Raw genomic sequence first — 18147 nt, forward strand, 5'->3', positions numbered from 1 at the left:
TCAAAATCCAGAAAAGAGCCGTTAAATTCTACAACCACCTAAAAGGAAGTGATTCCCAAACCTTCCATAACAAAGCCATCACCTACAGAGCGATGAACCTGGAGAAGAGTCCCCTAAGCAAGCTGGTCCTGGGGCTCTGTTCACAAACACAAACAGACCCCACAGAGCCCCAGGACAGCAACACAAACAGACCCCACAGAGCCCCCGGACAGCAACACAAACAGACCCCACAGAGCCCCCGGACAGCAACACAAACAGACCCCACAGAGCCCCCAGGACAGCAACACAAACAGACCCCACAGAGCCCCCAGGACAGCAACACAAACAGACCCCACAGAGCCCCCAGGACAGCAACACAAACAGACCCCACAGAGCCCCCAGGACAGCAACACAAACAGACCCCACAGAGCCCCCAGGACAGCAACACAAACAGACCCCACAGAGCCCCCAGGACAGCAACACAAACAGACCCCACAGAGCCCCCAGGACAGCAACACAAACAGACCCCACAGAGCCCCCAGGACAGCAACACAATTAGACCCCACAGAGCCCCAGGACAGCAACACAAACAGACCCCACAGAGCCCCAGGACAGCAACACAATTAGACCCCACAGAGCCCCAGGACAGCAACACAAACAGACCCCACAGAGCCCCAGGACAGCAACACAAACAGACCCCACAGAGCCCCAGGACAGCAACACAAACAGACCCCACAGAGCCCCAGGACAGCAACACAAACAGACCCCACAGAGCCCCAGGACAGCAACACAATTAGACCCAACCAACACATGAGAAAACAAAAGGATAATTACTTGACACATTGGAAAGAATTAACAAAAAAATCAGAACAAACTAGACTGCTATTTGGCCCTAAACAGAGAGAACACAGTGGCAGAATACCTGACCACTGTGACTGACCCAAACTTAAGGAAATGCTTTGACTATGTACAGACTCAGTGAGCATAGCCGTGCTATTGAGAAAGGCCGCCGTAGGCAGACCTGGCTCTCAAGAGAAGACAGGCTATGTGCAACACTGCCCACAAAATGAGGTGGAAACTGAGCTGCACTTCCTAACTTCCTGCCAAATGTAGGACCATATTAGAGACACATATTTCCTATTGGGTGAAATATCACAGTGTGACATCACAGCAGCCAGATTTGTGACCTGTTGCCACAAGAAAAGGTCAACCAGTGAAGAACAAAACACCATTGTAAATACAACCCATATTTATTTTATTTATTTTCCCTTTTTGTACTTTAACTATTTGTACATCGTTACAACACTGTATATAGACATAATATGACATTTGTAATGTCTTTATTATTTTGGAACTTTTGTGAGTGTAATGTTTTACTGTTCATTTTATATTGTTTATTTCATTAAATCTATTTTCACTTGCTTTGGCGATGTAAACATACGTTTCCAATAAAGACCTTTTGAAATTGAAACTGAAAATGAGATAGAGAGATCAATAAAGACAATATAAAAAAGAGATCGGAGAGGTAGACAACAGGTCGGTCTGTATAACTCACAGTAGAGAAGAACATGGTAAAGAGGTAGACGGAGGCCTCGGTGACGTAACGGCGTCGGACAGCGATGACGATGGGCGGGAGGAAGAGGAGGTTACTGAGCGTGAGCAGTAGAACCGCTGTCAGTTGACGACCGTACGACTGGGCTGTGACGTCATCGGTACAGCCCCACCCACTCCAACCTGAACACACAGAGGCCAGTTTATTAGGTACACCACCACACTACACAATGTATACAGTCAGTAGCCAGTTTATTAGGTACACCACCACACTACACAATCTATAGTCAGTGGCCAGTTTATTAGGTACACCACCACACTACACAGTCAGTGGCCAGTTTATTAGGTACACCACCACACTACACAATGTATACAGTCAGTGGCCAGTTTATTAGGTACACCACCACACATACATAATACAATATCACAGACAGTGTCACCAGCAAAGCACCATAACACCTCCTCCTCCATGCTTCACGGTGGGAACCACACATGCAGAGATCATCCGTTCACCTACTCTGCGTCTCACAAAGACACGACGGTTGGAACAAATTTGGACTCATCAGACCAAAAGGACAGATTTCCACCAGTCTAATGTCCATTGGCCCAAGCAAGTCTTTCTTGGCCCAAGCAAGTCTCTTTCAAAGTCCTTGAAATTTTCCAGATTGACTGACCTTCATGTCTTAAAGTAATGATGGACTGTCATTTCTCTTTGCTTATTTGAGTTGTTCTTGCCATAATATGGACTTGGTCTTTTACCAAATAGGGCTATCTTCTGTTATACCACCCCTACCTTGTCACAACACAACTGATTGGTTCAAACGCATTAAGAAGGAAATAAATTCCACAAATTAACTTTTAACAAGGCACACCTGTTAATTGAAATGCATTCCAGGTGACTACCTCGTGAAGCTGGTTGAGAGAATGCCAAGAGTGTGCAAAGCTGTCATCAAGGCAAAGGGTGGCTACTTTGAAGAATCTCAAATATAAAATATATTTTGATTTGTTTTGACACTTTTTCCATTTACCACATGATCCCATATGAGGTATTTAATAGTTTTGATATCTTCACTATTATTCTACAATGTAGAAAATAGTAAAAATAAAAACCCTGAAATAAGTAGGTGTCCAAACTTTTGATTGATAGTGTACATCTATGAGAAATGTGTGTGTGTGTGTGTGTGTCCTACCGGCTTTGCAGACACAGGCAGCGTAGAGATAGCTGTACGATCTCAACAGTCGACACTCTCCAAACGTCCCACAGTCCTCGATACAGGCTGATACGTACAGCTGTGGTGTCACTGTTACATTACCACAGTCACTACTGTAGAGAGACATTAGATACAGACTGATACAGCTGTGGTGTCACTGTTACATTACCACAGTCACTACTGTAGAGAGACATTAGATACAGACTGATACAGCTGTGGTGTCACTGTTACATTACCACAGTCACTACTGTAGAGAGACATTAGATACAGACTGATACAGCTGTGGTGTCACTGTTACATTACCACAGTCACTACTGTAGAGAGACATTAGATACAGACTGATACAGCTGTGGTGTGGGTGGTACATTACATACAGCTGTGGTGTGGACGGTACATTACATACAGCTGCGGTGTGGGCGGTACATTACATACAGCTGCGGTGTGGATGGTACATTACATACAGCTGCGGTGTGGACGGTACATTACATACAGCTGCGGTGTGGACGGTACATTAAATACAGCTGCGGTGTGGACGGTACATTACATACAGCTGTGGTGTGGATGGTACATTACATACAGCTGTGGTGTGGGTGGTACATTACATACAGCTGTGGTGCGGGTGGTACATTACATACAGCTGTGGTGCGGGTGGTACATTACATACAGCTGTGGTGCGGGTGGTACATTACATACAGCTGTGGTGCGGGTGGTACATTACATACAGCTGTCATGACGTTGGCCTCTTTTGGTACAATTTTGTGATACTCAGAAGAGACAATATAGCCATATTACCATAAAACTGTTTATATAATAGACTCAGTTTAAGACTTGCCTCATATGGGTGTATGGAATGTATTAATAAGGATAAAGCTTTTGTAAGACATTGAGATGCTATGTACTGATGTAATGTGATAGAATTGTATTTCTGTAACCAAATCTAACTCAGTCATAGGCACGCCCCAGGGACATATACAGGACCAGGCGTCATTTGACCAGCCTGTTCGATGGGCACTATAAAACACTCCCTGATTTACATTTCTCCAGACCAGGCCTACACTCTATGGCCAGAGGTTTGACCATCCAAGTACTCTACTGAAAGTGAACCATACCACGTGGTTAACTTTTAGACTATTGATACCGACAGAATAAGAACAAGTCTTTGATATTAATTATTAGTCTGCAGCTAAGTAAATTATATCATCGAACGCGAAGACCAACGAAACAACCATTCGATGACGACATTAATGAATGTCGCTCTGAAAGATCCATTCTAACCGAGAGAGAGAGAGAACGCGGACAAAACTCCCCAACAGAACTACTCTCCAACAAGAATCAGAACGACACACTGAGCGTAAATATATATATTGATTGCAATTGTTCCCGAATGAGTGAGCCTTCAATTGTCAATTGTTAATGAACTCTGTGTAAACTTCTCAGCTGACCATTTATGACCCATTGTTCAACAGGCCGACCAGCCTGTTTAGCCCACAAGGGCACATTCCGATACCAATCCTTTGTTGACGATAATTACTGTTTGTATGTTTTTCTGTTAATTACTTAGTGTAGTAAATAAATGATTTTAAGACAATTGATGTATGGATGATTTTAGTAAAGACTGGGTTCGTGCAGATACAACAATTTATGATGTTTTGGAATGAGACTGGACTAGAGGTAAATCCACCATTTAAACTTAGAAGATAATCGACCTATACTATAATAGAATATAATATTATAGTACAGGAAAGTTATATTAGGAAAATTATAGCTTTGTAATCTGAATATTCTCCTTGGTGCCCCGACCTCCTAGTTAATTACAATTAAACGATTAATCAGTTTAATCGCGTGATAATAATTACAGGGAGCTAATTGATAAACATATCTTCCGTTTAATGGTACCCCCAAAGACACGACACAGCTGTGGTGCGGGTGGTACATGACATACAGCTGTGGTGCGGGTGGTACATGACATACAGCTGTGGTGCGGGTGGTACATGACATACAGCTGTGGTGTGGGTGGTACATGACATACAGCTGTGGTGTGGGTGGTACATGACATACAGCTGTGGTGTGATGGTACATTACATAGAGCTGTGGTGTGGACGGTACATTACATACAGCTGTGGTGTGGATGGTACATTACATACAGCTGTGGTGTGAACGGTACATTACATACAGCTGTGAATGGTACATTACATACAGCTGTGAATGGTACATTACATACAGCTGTGAATGGTACATTACATACAGCTGTGAATGGTACATTACATACAGCTGTGGTGTGGGTGGTACATTACATACAGCTGTGGTGTGGGTGGTACATTACATACAGCTGTGGTGTGGATGGTACATTACATACAGCTGTGGTGCGGGTGGTACATTACATACAGCAGTGGTGTGGGTGGTACCTGTTGCAGAAGAGTTGTAAGGTCAGGTACCAGGTGGCAGCCTGAGGGAAGGGAAGTCTGACGATGGACCCAGGAACACTGACGTTCAGACTGAACCCAACCGCTGAGGACAACCCTGAAATATATATATATATATATATATATATATAGAACCAGTCAAACTATCAGTATATATATAGAACCAGTCAAACTATCAGTGTATGTATATATACACTGCTCAAAAAAATTACGGGAACACTTAAACAACACAATGTAACTCCAAGTCAATCACACTTCTGTGAAATCAAACTGTCCACTTAGGAAGCAACACTGATTGACAATAAATTTCACATGCTGTTGTGCAAATGGAATAGACAACAGGTGGAAATTATAGGCAATTAGCAACACACCCCCTATAAGGGGGTGGTTCTGCAGGTGGGGACCACAGACCACTTCTCAGTTCCTATGCTTCCTGGCTGATGTTTTGGTCACTTTTGAATGCTGGCGGTGCTTTCACTCTAGTGGTAGCATGAGACGGAGTCTACAACCCACACAAGTGGCTCAGGTAGTGCAGCTCATCCAGGATGGCACATCAATGCGAGCTGTGGCAAGAAGGTTTGCTGTGTCTGTCAGCGTAGTGTCCAGTGCATGGAGGCGCTACCAGGAGACAGGTCAGTACATCAGGAGACGTGGAGGAGGCTGTAGGAGGGCAACAACCCAGCAGCAGGACCGCTACCTCCGCCTTTGTGCAAGGAGGAGCAGGAGAAGCACTGCCAGAGCCCTGCAAAATGACCTCCAGCAGGCCACAAATGTGCATGTGTCTGCTCAAACGGTCAGAAACAGACTCCATGAGGGTGGTATGAGGGCCCGACGTCCACAGGTGGGGGTTGTGCTTACAGCCCAACACCGTGCAGGACGTTTGGCATTTGCCAGAGAACACCAAGATTGGCAAATTCGCCACTGGCGCCCTGTGCTCTTCACAGATGAAAGCAGGTTCACACTGAGCACATGTGACAGACGTGACAGAGTCTGGAGACGCCGTGGAGAACGTTCTGCTGCCTGCAACATCCTCCAGCATGACCGGTTTGGCGGTGGGTCAGTCATGGTGTGGGGTGGCATTTCTTTGGGGGGCCGCACAGCCCTCCATGTGCTCGCCAGAGGTAGCCTTACTGCCATTAGGTACCGAGATGAGATCCTCAGACCCCTTGTGAGACCATATGCTGGTGCGGTTGGCCCTGGGTTCCTCCTAATGCAAGACAATGCTAGACCTCATGTGGCTGGAGTGTGTCAGCAGTTCCTGCAAGAGGAAGGCATTGATGCTATGGACTGGCCCGCACGTTCCCCAGACCTGAATCCAATTGAGCACATCTGGGACATCATGTATCGCTCCATCCACCAACGCCACGTTGCACCACAGAGTGTCCAGGAGTTGGCAGATGCTTTAGTCCAGGTCTGGGAGGAGATCCCTCAGGAGACCATCCGCCACCTCATCAGGAGCATGCCCAGGCGTTGTAGGGAGGTCATACAGGCACGTGGAGGCCACACAAACTACTGAGCCTCATTTTGACTTGTTTTAAGGACATTACATCAAAGTTGGATCAGCCTGTAGTGTGGTTTTCCACTTTAATTTTGAGTGTAACTCCAAATCCAGACCTCCATGGGTTGATAAATTGGATTTCCATTGATTATTTTTGCGTGATTTTGTAGTCAGCACATTCAACTATGTAAAGAAAAAAGTATTTAATAAGATTATTTCTTTCATTCAGATCTAGGATGTGTTGTTTAAGTGTTCCCTTTATTTTTTTGAGCAGTATATATATATATATATATATATATATATAGAACCAGTCAAAAGTTTGGTCACCTACTCATTCCAGGGTTTTTCTTTATATTTACTATTTTCTACATTGTAGAATAATAGTGAAGACATCAACATTATGAAATAACACATATGGAATCATGCAGTAACCAAAAAAGTGTAAAACAATTTTAAAAATATTTTGTATTTGAGATTCTCCAAAGTAGCCACCTTCTGCCTTGGTGACAGCTTTGCACTTTCTTGACATTCTCTCAACCAGCTTCATGAGGTATTCACCTGGAATGCAGTTCAATTAACAGGTGTGCCTTGTTAAAAGTTAAATTGTGGAATTTCTTTCCTTCTTAATGCATTTGAACCAATCAGTTGTGTTGTGACAAGGGGTGGTATACAGAAGATAGCCATTTATGCAGTCGCAAAAACCATCAAGCGCTATGATGAAACTGGCTCTCATGAGGACCGCCACAGGAAAGGAAGACCCAGAGTTCCCTCTGCTGCAGAGGATAAGTTCATTAGAGTTACCAGCCTCAGAACTTGCAGCCCAAATAAATGCTTCACAGAGTTCAAGTAACAGACACATCTCAACATCAACTGTTCAGAGGAGACTGCGTGAATCAGGCCTTCATTGTCGAAAAGCTGCAAAGAAACCACTACTAAAGGACACCAATGAGAAGAAGAGATTTGCTTGGGCCAAGAAACACAAGCAATGGACATTAGACCAGTGGAAATCTGTCCTTTGGTCTGTTGAGTCCAAATTTGAGATTTTTGGTTCCAACCGCCGTGTCTTTGTGAGACGCAGAGTAGGTGAACGGATGATCTCTGCATGTGTGGTTCCCACTGTGAAGCATGGAGGAGGAGGTGTGATGGTGTGGGGGGTTTGCTGGTGACACTGTCTGTGATTTATTTAGAATTCAAGGCAAACTTAACCAGCATGGCTACCACAGCATTCTGCAGGGATACGCCATCCCATCTGGTTTGGGCTTAGTGGGACTGTCATTTGTTTTTCAACAGGACAATGACCCAAAACACACCTCCAAGATGTGTAAGGGCTATTTGACCAAGGAGGAGAGTGATGGAATGCTGCATCAGATGACCTGGCTTCCTCAATCCCCTGACCTCAACCCAATTGAGATGTTTTGGGATGAGTTGGACCGCAGAGTGAATGAAAAGCAGCCAACAAGTGCTCAGCATATGTGGGAACTCCTTCAAGACTGTTGGAAAAGCATTCCTCATGAAGCTGTTTGAGAGAATGCCAAGAGTGTGCAAAGTTGTCATCAAGGCAAAGAGAGGCAACAGGTACAGCAAGCTCTACAAGTAAATCTGGGAAATATCAGGGAGTGTATCACAACCGGCCGTGATTGGGAGTCCCATAGGACGGTGCACAATTGGCCCCAGCGTCGTCCCGGTTTGGCCGGTGTAGGCCGTGATTGGGAGTCCCACAGGGCGGTGCACAATGGGCCCGGCGTCGTCCCGGTTTGGCCGGTTTAGGCCGTGATTGGGAGTCCCACAGGGCGGTGCACAATGGACCCGGCGTCGTCCGGTTTTGGCCGTGATTGAAAACAAGAATTTGTTCTTAACTGACTTGCCCAGTTAAATAAAGGTTAAATAAAACTTCGAAGAATCTAAAATATTACATGTATTTGTATTTGTTTAACACTTTTTTGGTTACTACATGATTCCATATGTGGTATTTCATAGTTTTGATGTCTTTACTATTATTCTATATAAAGTAAAACCCTTGAATGAGTAGGTGTGTCCAAACTTGTGTGTGTGTGTGTGTTTATGTGTGCGTGTTTATATATGTGTGTGTGTGTGTGTGTGTGTGTGTGTGTGTGTGTGTGTGTGTGTGTGTGTCCTACCTGTGTGACAGGGATGGGAGTAGTTGAGTGTGAGGACAGGAGCCCAGGAAGAGAGACAGGCCATCACCCTGCTGCTTCCTAACGTTGCATTAGTCTACAATACACACACACACAAACACACACACACACGTTACATCAGTTTACAGAAAAAAAATATATATTTTGTTGGTGTGTGTGTGTGTGTGTGTGTTACCCACAGTGTTGAGTGTAATGTCCAGGTTCAGGGTCCCTCCAGTCGTCTGTGTGTTGAGGGGGAAGGTGAGGAACGTGGTGTGTGTGTGTGTGTGTGTGTGTGTGTGTGTGTGTGTGTGTGTGTGTGTGTGTTACCCACAGTGTTGAGTCTAATGTCCAGGTTCAGGGTCCCTCCAGTTGTCTGTGTGTTGAGGGGGAAGGTGAGGAACATGGTGTGTGTGTGTGTTACCCACAGTGTTGAGTGTAATGTCCAGGTTCAGGGTCCCTCCAGTCGTCTGTGTGTTGAGGGGGAAGGTGAGGAACGTGGGGAGTGTGTGTGTGACCGTTACGTTGGGTCCGTTAACGGGAGAGAACCGGACCGACAGAACGTCTAGTTCTTCGCGGAGCACCGGAACGAGCCGCACACACTCCGACGACGACAACGCGTCGCTACGACGACCTGCAACCGCAGAACTGTTGCCTGGTGACGATGCAGTGCCGCCGTTGCCACGGAGCCTGTTAAGGTAATCGTCTCCAGACAAACCCACGCTCTGAGGCTTACAGCCCACTGACACACACACACATTACATACACACATTACACACACATTACATACATACACACACACACATTACATACACACACACAGACACATGGTACAACCACTTACCGCATCACCTCACATATGGTGTGTGTGTGTGTGTAGTGTGTATAGTGAGTGTGTGTGTGTAGTGTGTGCGTACCTGTGTAGTTGGCTGAGACGCTGAAGGCTGTGGTTCGGTTGCTATGGTAACTATCCACGATGACGCGTATCCACGTATTCCATGGGGGAGCGAGGAGAACGGCCGAGCAGCCAATCAGAGAACAGTTCACCCTCACAAGCCCCCCCTGGGGGGAGGAGGAGCCCAGCGTGAGGGACAATGAACAGTCTCCGTTCACAAGCCCCTCCCCCCAGGTACAGCCACTCACAGACACCGAGAGAGACGACACGAACTCTGGAACAAAAACTCTGAGAGACAGAGAGACAGACAGAGAGAGACAGAGACAGAGAGATATTAATTAATCAACCTTTAAGGAGTACCAGAACCCACTATAGACTCAGCCACCATCCTCAGCAGGGTTCCATCTAAGTTGTCAACGCCAAGAACTTAGTAATTGGTGTGATGAGTCCAAATTTGAGATTTTTGGTTCCATTTTTTTTTTGATTTATGGCTATTTGACCAAGAAGGAGAGTGATGGAGTGCTGCATCAGATGACCTGGCCTCCAAAATCACCCAACCTCAACCCAATTGAGATGGTTTGGGATGAGTTGGACCGCAGAGTGAAGGAAAAACAGACAACAAGTGCTCAGCATATGTGGGAACTCCTTCAAGACTGTTGGAAAAGCATTCCAGGTGAAGCTGGTTGAGAGAATGCCAAGAGTGTGCAAAGCTGTCATCAAGGCAAAGGGTGGCTACTGGAGAAACTAAAATATATACCTTCTGTACTATGGGAGATAGCAGATTAACCCAGAATAGGGCACCTTCTGTACTATGGGGGATAGTAGATTAACCCAGAACAGGGTACCTTCTGTACTATGGGGGATAGTAGATTAACCCAGAATAGGGCACCTTCTGTACTATGGGGGATAGCAGATTAACCCAGAATAGGGCACCTTCTGTACTATGGGGGATAGTAGATTAACCCAGAACAGGGTACCTTCTGTACTGTGGGGGATAGTAGATTAACCCAGAATAGGGCACCTTCTGTACTATGGGAGATAGTAGAAGGGCACAACGGCCACGTGACGGAGAGAGGAGCGCTCACGGAGAAGGGCACAACGGCCACATGACAGAGAGAGGAGCGCTCACGGAGAAGGGCACAACGGCCACGTGACGGAGAGAGGAGCACTCACGGAGAAGGACACAACGGCCACGTGACGGAGAGAGGAGCACTCACGGAGAAGGACACAACGGCCATGTGACGGAGAGAGGAGCGCTCACGGAGAAGGCCACAGATTTGTTTAGGGTGCATTAGGGCCACACAAAGGGGATACCGCCGTGAAACGCTAGGCATTATAAAAGTGCTCGTCACATTGTGAATGAGTGACGATGTAGTGTGTACAGCGCAAAAAAAACAAAAAGCAGAAGTCAAGAGAGTTCAAAGCAGAACTTAAGAGTCTCATCAAGTAGGCTTTTACAATGTATTAAACATCTAAACACACACAGCCCAACGTTTCTAGAACAACTAAAGTTACGTTAATAATACATTTAGCATCCAGAAATATCTGCTTCTTTGTTAACCGCTCAGCACAGCATCGCCGCATGTGGCCACGACCTCAAAATCGTTCGGAGAAAAATATCTGTTATGTTCACTTGAATACTTCCTACTGTAAAATAACGCCACTGAATTAAAACCAAATCTAGTCTGGTAAATGAACTAGTGTAGCCCACAGCCACATCAGGACCTGCTAAATGAACTAGTGTAGCCCACAGCCACATCAGGACCTGCTAAATTAACTAGTGTCGCCCCACAGCCACATCAGGACCTGCTAAATGAACTAGTGTAGCCCACAGCCACATCAGGACCTGCTAAATGAACTAGTGTCGCCCCACAGCCACATCAGGACCTGCTAAATGAACTAGTGTAGCCCACAGCCACATCAGGACCTGCTAAATGAACAAGTGTAGCCCACAGCCACATCAGGACCTGCTAAATTAACTAGTGTAGCCCACAGCCACATCAGGACCTGCTAAATTAACTAGTGTAGCCCACAGCCACATCAGGACCTGCTAAATGAACTAGTGTAGCCCCACAGCCACATCAGGACCTGCTAAATGAACTAGTGTCGCCCCACAGCCACATCAGGACCTGCTAAATGAACTAGTGTAGTCCACAGCCACATCAGGACCTGCTAAATTAACTAGTGTAGACCCACAGCCACATCAGGAACTGCTAAATGAACTAGTGTCGCCCCACAGCCACATCAGGACCTGCTAAATGAACTAGTGTAGTCCACAGCCACATCAGGACCTGCTAAATTAACTAGTGTAGCCCACAGCCACATCAGGACCTGCTAAATTAACTACTGTAGCCCCACAGCCACATCAGGACCTGCTAAATTAACTAGTGTAGACCCACAGCCACATCAGGACCTGCTAAATGAACTAGTGTCGCCCCACGAACACATCAAGACCTGCTAAATGAACTAGTGTAGTCCACAGCCACATCAGGACCTGCTAAATTAACTAGTGTAGCCCACAGCCACATCAGGACCTGCTAAATTAACTACTGTAGCCCCACAGCCACATCAGGACCTGCTAAATTAACTAGTGTCGCCCCACAGCCACATCAGGACCTGCTAAATGAACTAGTGTCGCCCACAGCCACATCAGCACCTGCTAAATTAACTAGTGTAGCCCACAGCCACATCAGGACCTGCTAAATTAACTAGTGTAGCCCACAGCCACATCAGGACCTGCTAAATGAACTAGTGTAGTCCACAGCCACATCAGGACCTACTAAATGAACTAGTGTCGCCCCACAGCCATATCAGGACCTGCTAAATGAACTAGTGTAGTCCACAGCCACATCAGGATCTAACATAAGGACAACTCAGAGGATGCTATTCTGTTATTCTGAAATAGACTACATTTTCTTCATATCATGTTTCTTTAGACCAGTCTAAAGTAAATGTACATTTTACATTTTTAGTCATTTTTATCCAGAACGACTTACAGTAGTGAATGCCTACATTTCATTTTTTATTTTTTTTTAAACATTCAGTTTCACCAGTCAGAAACCAAAAAAAACACACGTTCCCACAACTTCCAAGGAACCGAATGTGCTAGCTGGGATGTTAGACCGCAGTAGAAAGACTTTCAGGTGTGACTGGGTTGTTAGGCCGCAGTAGACAGACTTTCAGGTCTGACTGGTTTTGTTTTATCATGGACGCCCTGACTGTTCAAATCAAATCTCTTCCTCGTTGCTCTCTAAAGCCGGAGTCACACCAAGCAACTTTCACACAACTTCAGGTCCGTGCAGCCGAGTTGCTTCTTTGGTTGCTCTGTGGAAACATCCACTCTGCAACTCATCTGCTTCTTGGTGAAAACATCCACCCTGCAACTCATCTGCTTCTTGGTTTTGCTTTGTGAAAACATCCACCCTGCAACTCATCTGCTTCTTGGTTTTGCTTTGTGGAAACATCCACCCTGCAACTCATCTGCTTCTTGGTTGCTTTGTGAAAACATCCACCCTGCAACTCATCTGCTTCCTGGTTGCTTAGTGAAAACATCCACCCTGCAACTCATCTGCATCCTGGTTGCTTTGTGAAAACATCCACCCTGCAACTCATCTGCTTCTTTGGTTGCTTTGTGAAAACATCCACCCTGCAACTCATCTGCTTCTTGGTTTTGCTTTGAGAAAACATCCACCCTGCAACTCATCTGCTTCCTGGTTGCTTTGTGAAAACATCCACCCTGCAACTCATCTGCTTCTTGGTCGCTTTGTCCTCCCTGCAACTCATCTGCTTCTTGGTGGCTTTGACCTCCCTGCAACTCATCTGCTTCTTGGTTGCTTTGTGGAAACATCCACCCTGCAACTCATCTGCTTCTTGGTTTTGCTCTGTGAAAACATCCACCCTGCAACTCATCTGCTTCCTGGTTGCTTTGTCGTCCCTGCAACTCATCTGCTTCTTAGTTGCTTTGTGGAAACATCCACCCATCTGCACCCATCTGCTTCTTGGTTTCATCCGGTCGAAACTTTCCAACTTTGTACAACTATATGCAAAGCAACAGCCAATCAAAACACTTTTTGTTTGGGGTTAGGGGTTAGGGTTAGAGGATAGGGGTTAGGGCTAGGGGTTAGGGGCTAGGGGTCAGGGCTAGGGGTCAGGGCTAGGGGATAGGGGTTAGGGGATAGGGGTTAGGGGATAGGGGTCAGGGCTTAAGGGTTAGAGATTAGGGGTTAGGGGCTAGGGGTTAAAGGTTAGGGGTTATAGGTTAGGGGGTAGGGGGTAGGGTACCTGAGTAGTGCAGGTCTGTTGGGGGAGGCGGTCTGGGTTAGGGGCGTGGCCTGGAGGATGGGTGTGTCCACTGCTCTCCTGACTGACAGCTGGGGCTGGAAGAAGTAGGAGCAGGACGGGAATCCCTACACACACACACACAATATACACACACATTATAAACACACACAATATACACACACATTATAAACACACACACACACACACACACACACACACACACACACACACACACACACACACACACACACACACACACACACACACACACACACACACACACACACACAGCTGGGGCTGGAAGAAGTAGGAGCAGGACAGGAATCCCTACACACACACACACACACACACACATATTATAAACACACACACACACATTATAAAACACACACACACATATACATACACACATTACACACATTATAAACACACACACATTATAAACACACACACATTATAAACACACACACACACACATTATAAACACACACACAAACATTACACACAAACTCCTCACCTTGTGTTCGATGCGTCCATCGTCTCGGGGCAGGTGGGCCGCCAGGTACCAGTCTCCGGGGGCGGGGTTAGACAGGTTAAAGGTTGTGTTGCTTTGCGATGATGTCATGGACAGGTTGAGTGAGAGGACTGGTGATGTCACAGTGTTGTTAGGAAACACCCGTCCTACTGGGTCGATGACTGGAGGAGACCCCCAACGCAAATACCTGAGGGAGGGAGGGAGAGATGGAGAGAGGGGGAGAGAGACAGAGAGAGAGAGAGAGAGAGAGAGAGAGGGGGAGGGAGAGACAGAGAGGGAGGGGGGAGGGAGAGGGAGAGGGGGAGCGAGGGAGCGGGGGAGGGAGGGAGGGAGTAGGGGAGGGAGGGGAGGGGGGAAGGGAGGGAGCGAAAGAGGGGGGGAGGGAGGGAGCGAGGGAGGGAGGGAGGGAGGGAGGGAGGGAGGGAGGGAGGGAGGGAGGGAGGGAGGGAGGGAGGGAGAGGGAGAGAGGGAGTGAGGGGGAGAGGGAGAGAGGGAGTGAGGGGGGGAGGGAGGGGGGAGGGAGGGTGGGGGATGGAGCGAGGGAGCGAGGGAGAGCAGAATCAATTTATAACATTTTTGAGATGCGTTTTTCTGGATTGTTTTGTTGTTATTCTGTCTCTCACTGTTCAAATAAACCTACTATTAAAATTATAGACTGATCATTTCTTTGTCAGTGGGCAAACGTACAAATCAGCAGGGGATCAAATACTTTTTTCCCCTCACTGTATATTACTGTCTCTAGCCACATCTCTAGAGAGAGACAGAGAGAGAGACGGAGAGAGAGAGACAGAGAGAGACAGAGAGAGAGAGAGAGATGTTGACACAGCGCTGAGCGTCAGAGAGCCTGACAGTCCAGTCCACATGAGATACTACAGACAGGAAGCATTACTGTCTCTAGCCACATCTCCAGTTCCCATGTTGACACAGCGCTGAGCGTCTCAGAGAGCCTGACAGTCCAGTCCACATGAGATACTACAGACAGGAAGCATTACTGTCACTAGACTTACATGGAGACGTTGTGTGTTCCACAGTTGAAACCGTTGCCCCTGGTTACAGTGAACAGCCAGCGGGCGGCGACGGTGTCGTCCGGGACATGGAACACGGTCAGCCTGACGTTGCCATACCAACCGTATCTAGACAACTTCTGGGCCGGCTTGGAGGACAACTCCTGGACTAACGTCAGGTCCCCACCTGGAGGGACACACATATTAAAAGCTTAAATCAAAGTCCCACAGACACCGAGACGCGAGAATTACACGGCTCTGAGACCACCGTCCATGACAAATAAACTTTGATTCACTCCGGCGCCAGCGTCCTAACAACACAACTGGCTAAGCTAACGTTAGCTAACAGAGCAATGCTAGCTACCTAGCTCGGAGATATGTTGTCGTTACGATGACTTACCTTCGCCGAAAGCGGTAGCTATGAAAGACAATACCAGTAAACTTGTCAGTAAGTGAATGTCCATGTTGTTTTTTTCCACTAAAACGCGTTTATTTTCCTCCAAACCATCTCTTCTCATACCCGGCTAGCAGCTCCCGAGTTGACCCGGACGGCATTTCCTGGTTCTAAAGTAAACAAGCCCCACTTAGCCCTGCGCGAACCCCGGAAGTCCAGTGGAGGTTTTTTTATATTTTTATTTTAATTTGTTTTATTTTTATATTATTATTTATTTTATTTGTATTTATTTTGTATATTATTATTTATTCGTATTTTTATTTATTTTATTTGTATTATTATTATTTATTTTTTATTTTTATTAACAGTAACATGCAAAACATAAACATAACAGCCTAGAGGGATTCCAAAGAAATTAGAAAAAAATAAAATAAAACTATTCCACATTATATCAAATCAAATACAGACATATAGCGAATACATTTTTTGGACATTTTATTTTGTATACGTTTTAAAGACTCTAAATAGTTTTCCAAATCAGACAAAAAAAATTAAGAAAAGGGGCTTTTTCTTCATAAATGTTGATTTGTGTATGAAACATTTTCCTAATAAAATAAAGAGATTTATGACATACGTTCAATTGTGGAATCAGTGTCGTAAAATAATATGTCAAACTTTGAACTTTCAATGGTTGTATGCAATTTGAGGCCAAAATATAGTTTTACATCAGTCCAGAACACTTCACTATATAAACAATGACAGAATAAGTGTTCAATAGATTCAGTTTCTAGTTCACAAAAACTGCATTCACTGGTAACATGAGGGAAATATTCAGAAATCAAGCTGTTACACCGATAGAATCTATGGATCATCTGAAAGGAGATCTACTTTACTTTATTGGTCACCGTAACTTTGTGTGGAGTGAACCAAGCACGGCGGCAGTTTACATCAAACGATGAAGGCCAACAACATATCACAGAGGGAATAGACTTCCTGTAGAAAATATTCCTTAATAATAAACGATTGTTGGAATTTCGTATCTAGTAGACCAATGGGAGGTTGTTGTTCCACGTTAGAGAGGCGTCGTCTCCCCCTCCCTCCCTCCCTCCCTGATGATCTATATACAGAGGCGTTGTCTCTCCCTCCCCCTCCCTCTCTCCCTCCCTCCCTCCCAATTGATCTATATACAGAGGCGTCGTCTCTACTTCCTCTTTGAAGAAAATAAATCTATATTATAAAATGTACAATCATCACAAGTAGAAACAGATAGTCTGAGTACCAGTCTCTAGCTAAGGCCTTTCGGCTAACAGAGGGAGCTCATCCATAGTCTGAGTACCAGTCTCTTTAGCTAACATCTAGGCCTTTCAGGCTAACAGAGGGAGCTCATCCATAGTCTGAGTACCAGTCTCTTTAGCTAACATCTAGGCCTTTCGGCTAACAGAGGGAGCTCATCCATAGTCTGAGTACCAGTCTCTTTAGCTAAGGCCTTTCGGCTAACAGAGGGCTCTCATCCATAGTCTGAGTACCAGTCTCTTTAGTTAACATTGAGGCCTTTCGGCTAACAGAGGGCTCTCATCCATAGTCTGAGTACCAGTCTCTTTAGTTAAGGCCTTTCGGGCTAACAGAGGGCTCTCATCCATAGTCTGAATACCAGTCTCTTTAGTTAACATCTAGGCCTTTCGGCCAACAGAGGGCTCTCATCCATAGTCTGAGTACCAGTCTCTTTAGCTAACATCTAGGCCTTTCGGCTAACAGAGGGAGCTCATCCATAGTCTGAGTACCAGTCTCTTTAGCTAAGGCCTTTCGGCTAACAGAGGGCTCTCATCCATAGTCTGATTACCAGTCTCTAGTTAACATCTAGGCCTTTCGGGCTAACAGAGGGCTCTCATCCATAGTCTGAGTACCAGTCTCTTTAGTTAACATCTAGGCCTTTCGGGCTAACAGAGGGAGCTCATCCATAGTCTGAGTACCAGTCTCTTTAGCTAACATCTAGGCCTTTCGGCTAACAGAGGGCTCTCATCCATAGTCTGAGTACCAGTCTCTTTAGCTAACATCTAGGCGTTTCGGCTAACAGAGGGCTCTCATCCATAGTCCACCCAATTTGTAAGTCACTCTGGATAAGAGCGTCTGCTAAATGACTTAAATGTAAATGTTAAATGTAGTCTGAGTACCAGTCTCTTTAGCTAAGGCCTTTCGGCTAACAGAGGGCTCTCATCCATAGTCTGAGTACCAGTCTCTTTA

General features: G+C 45.8%; 1 protein-coding gene across 3 annotated transcripts in view; it reads right to left on the reverse strand.

Moving 5' to 3' along the window:
• The window catches only part of LOC106591439 (transmembrane protein 8B), a 31339-nt gene extending 15230 nt beyond the window's left edge, over window positions 1–16109 (reverse strand). For 2 of the 3 annotated variants that reach the window (XM_045690466.1, XM_045690468.1), the window contains exons 1-10: window positions 15913–16109; window positions 15516–15699; window positions 14491–14695; window positions 13974–14098; window positions 9715–9980; window positions 9226–9539; window positions 8801–8894; window positions 5147–5261; window positions 2721–2854; window positions 1535–1713 (exon numbers count right to left, since the gene is read on the reverse strand). In XM_045690466.1, the coding sequence (XP_045546422.1) occupies window positions 1535–1713; window positions 2721–2854; window positions 5147–5261; window positions 8801–8894; window positions 9226–9539; window positions 9715–9980; window positions 13974–14098; window positions 14491–14695; window positions 15516–15699; window positions 15913–16030 (1734 nt within the window). In that variant the 5' untranslated portion in view covers window positions 16031–16109. Of the gene's footprint in view, window positions 1–1534; window positions 1714–2720; window positions 2855–5146; window positions 5262–8800; window positions 8895–8997; window positions 9030–9225; window positions 9540–9714; window positions 9981–13973; window positions 14099–14490; window positions 14696–15515; window positions 15700–15912 lie in introns of all 3 variants that reach the window. The other variant, XM_045690467.1, reaches the window with a different exon arrangement.
• Window positions 16110–18147: the final 2038 nt, after the last annotated feature.

This window comes from Salmo salar, chromosome ssa12, assembly GCF_905237065.1.
Source record: "Salmo salar chromosome ssa12, Ssal_v3.1, whole genome shotgun sequence".
Taxonomy (NCBI): domain Eukaryota; kingdom Metazoa; phylum Chordata; class Actinopteri; order Salmoniformes; family Salmonidae; genus Salmo; species Salmo salar.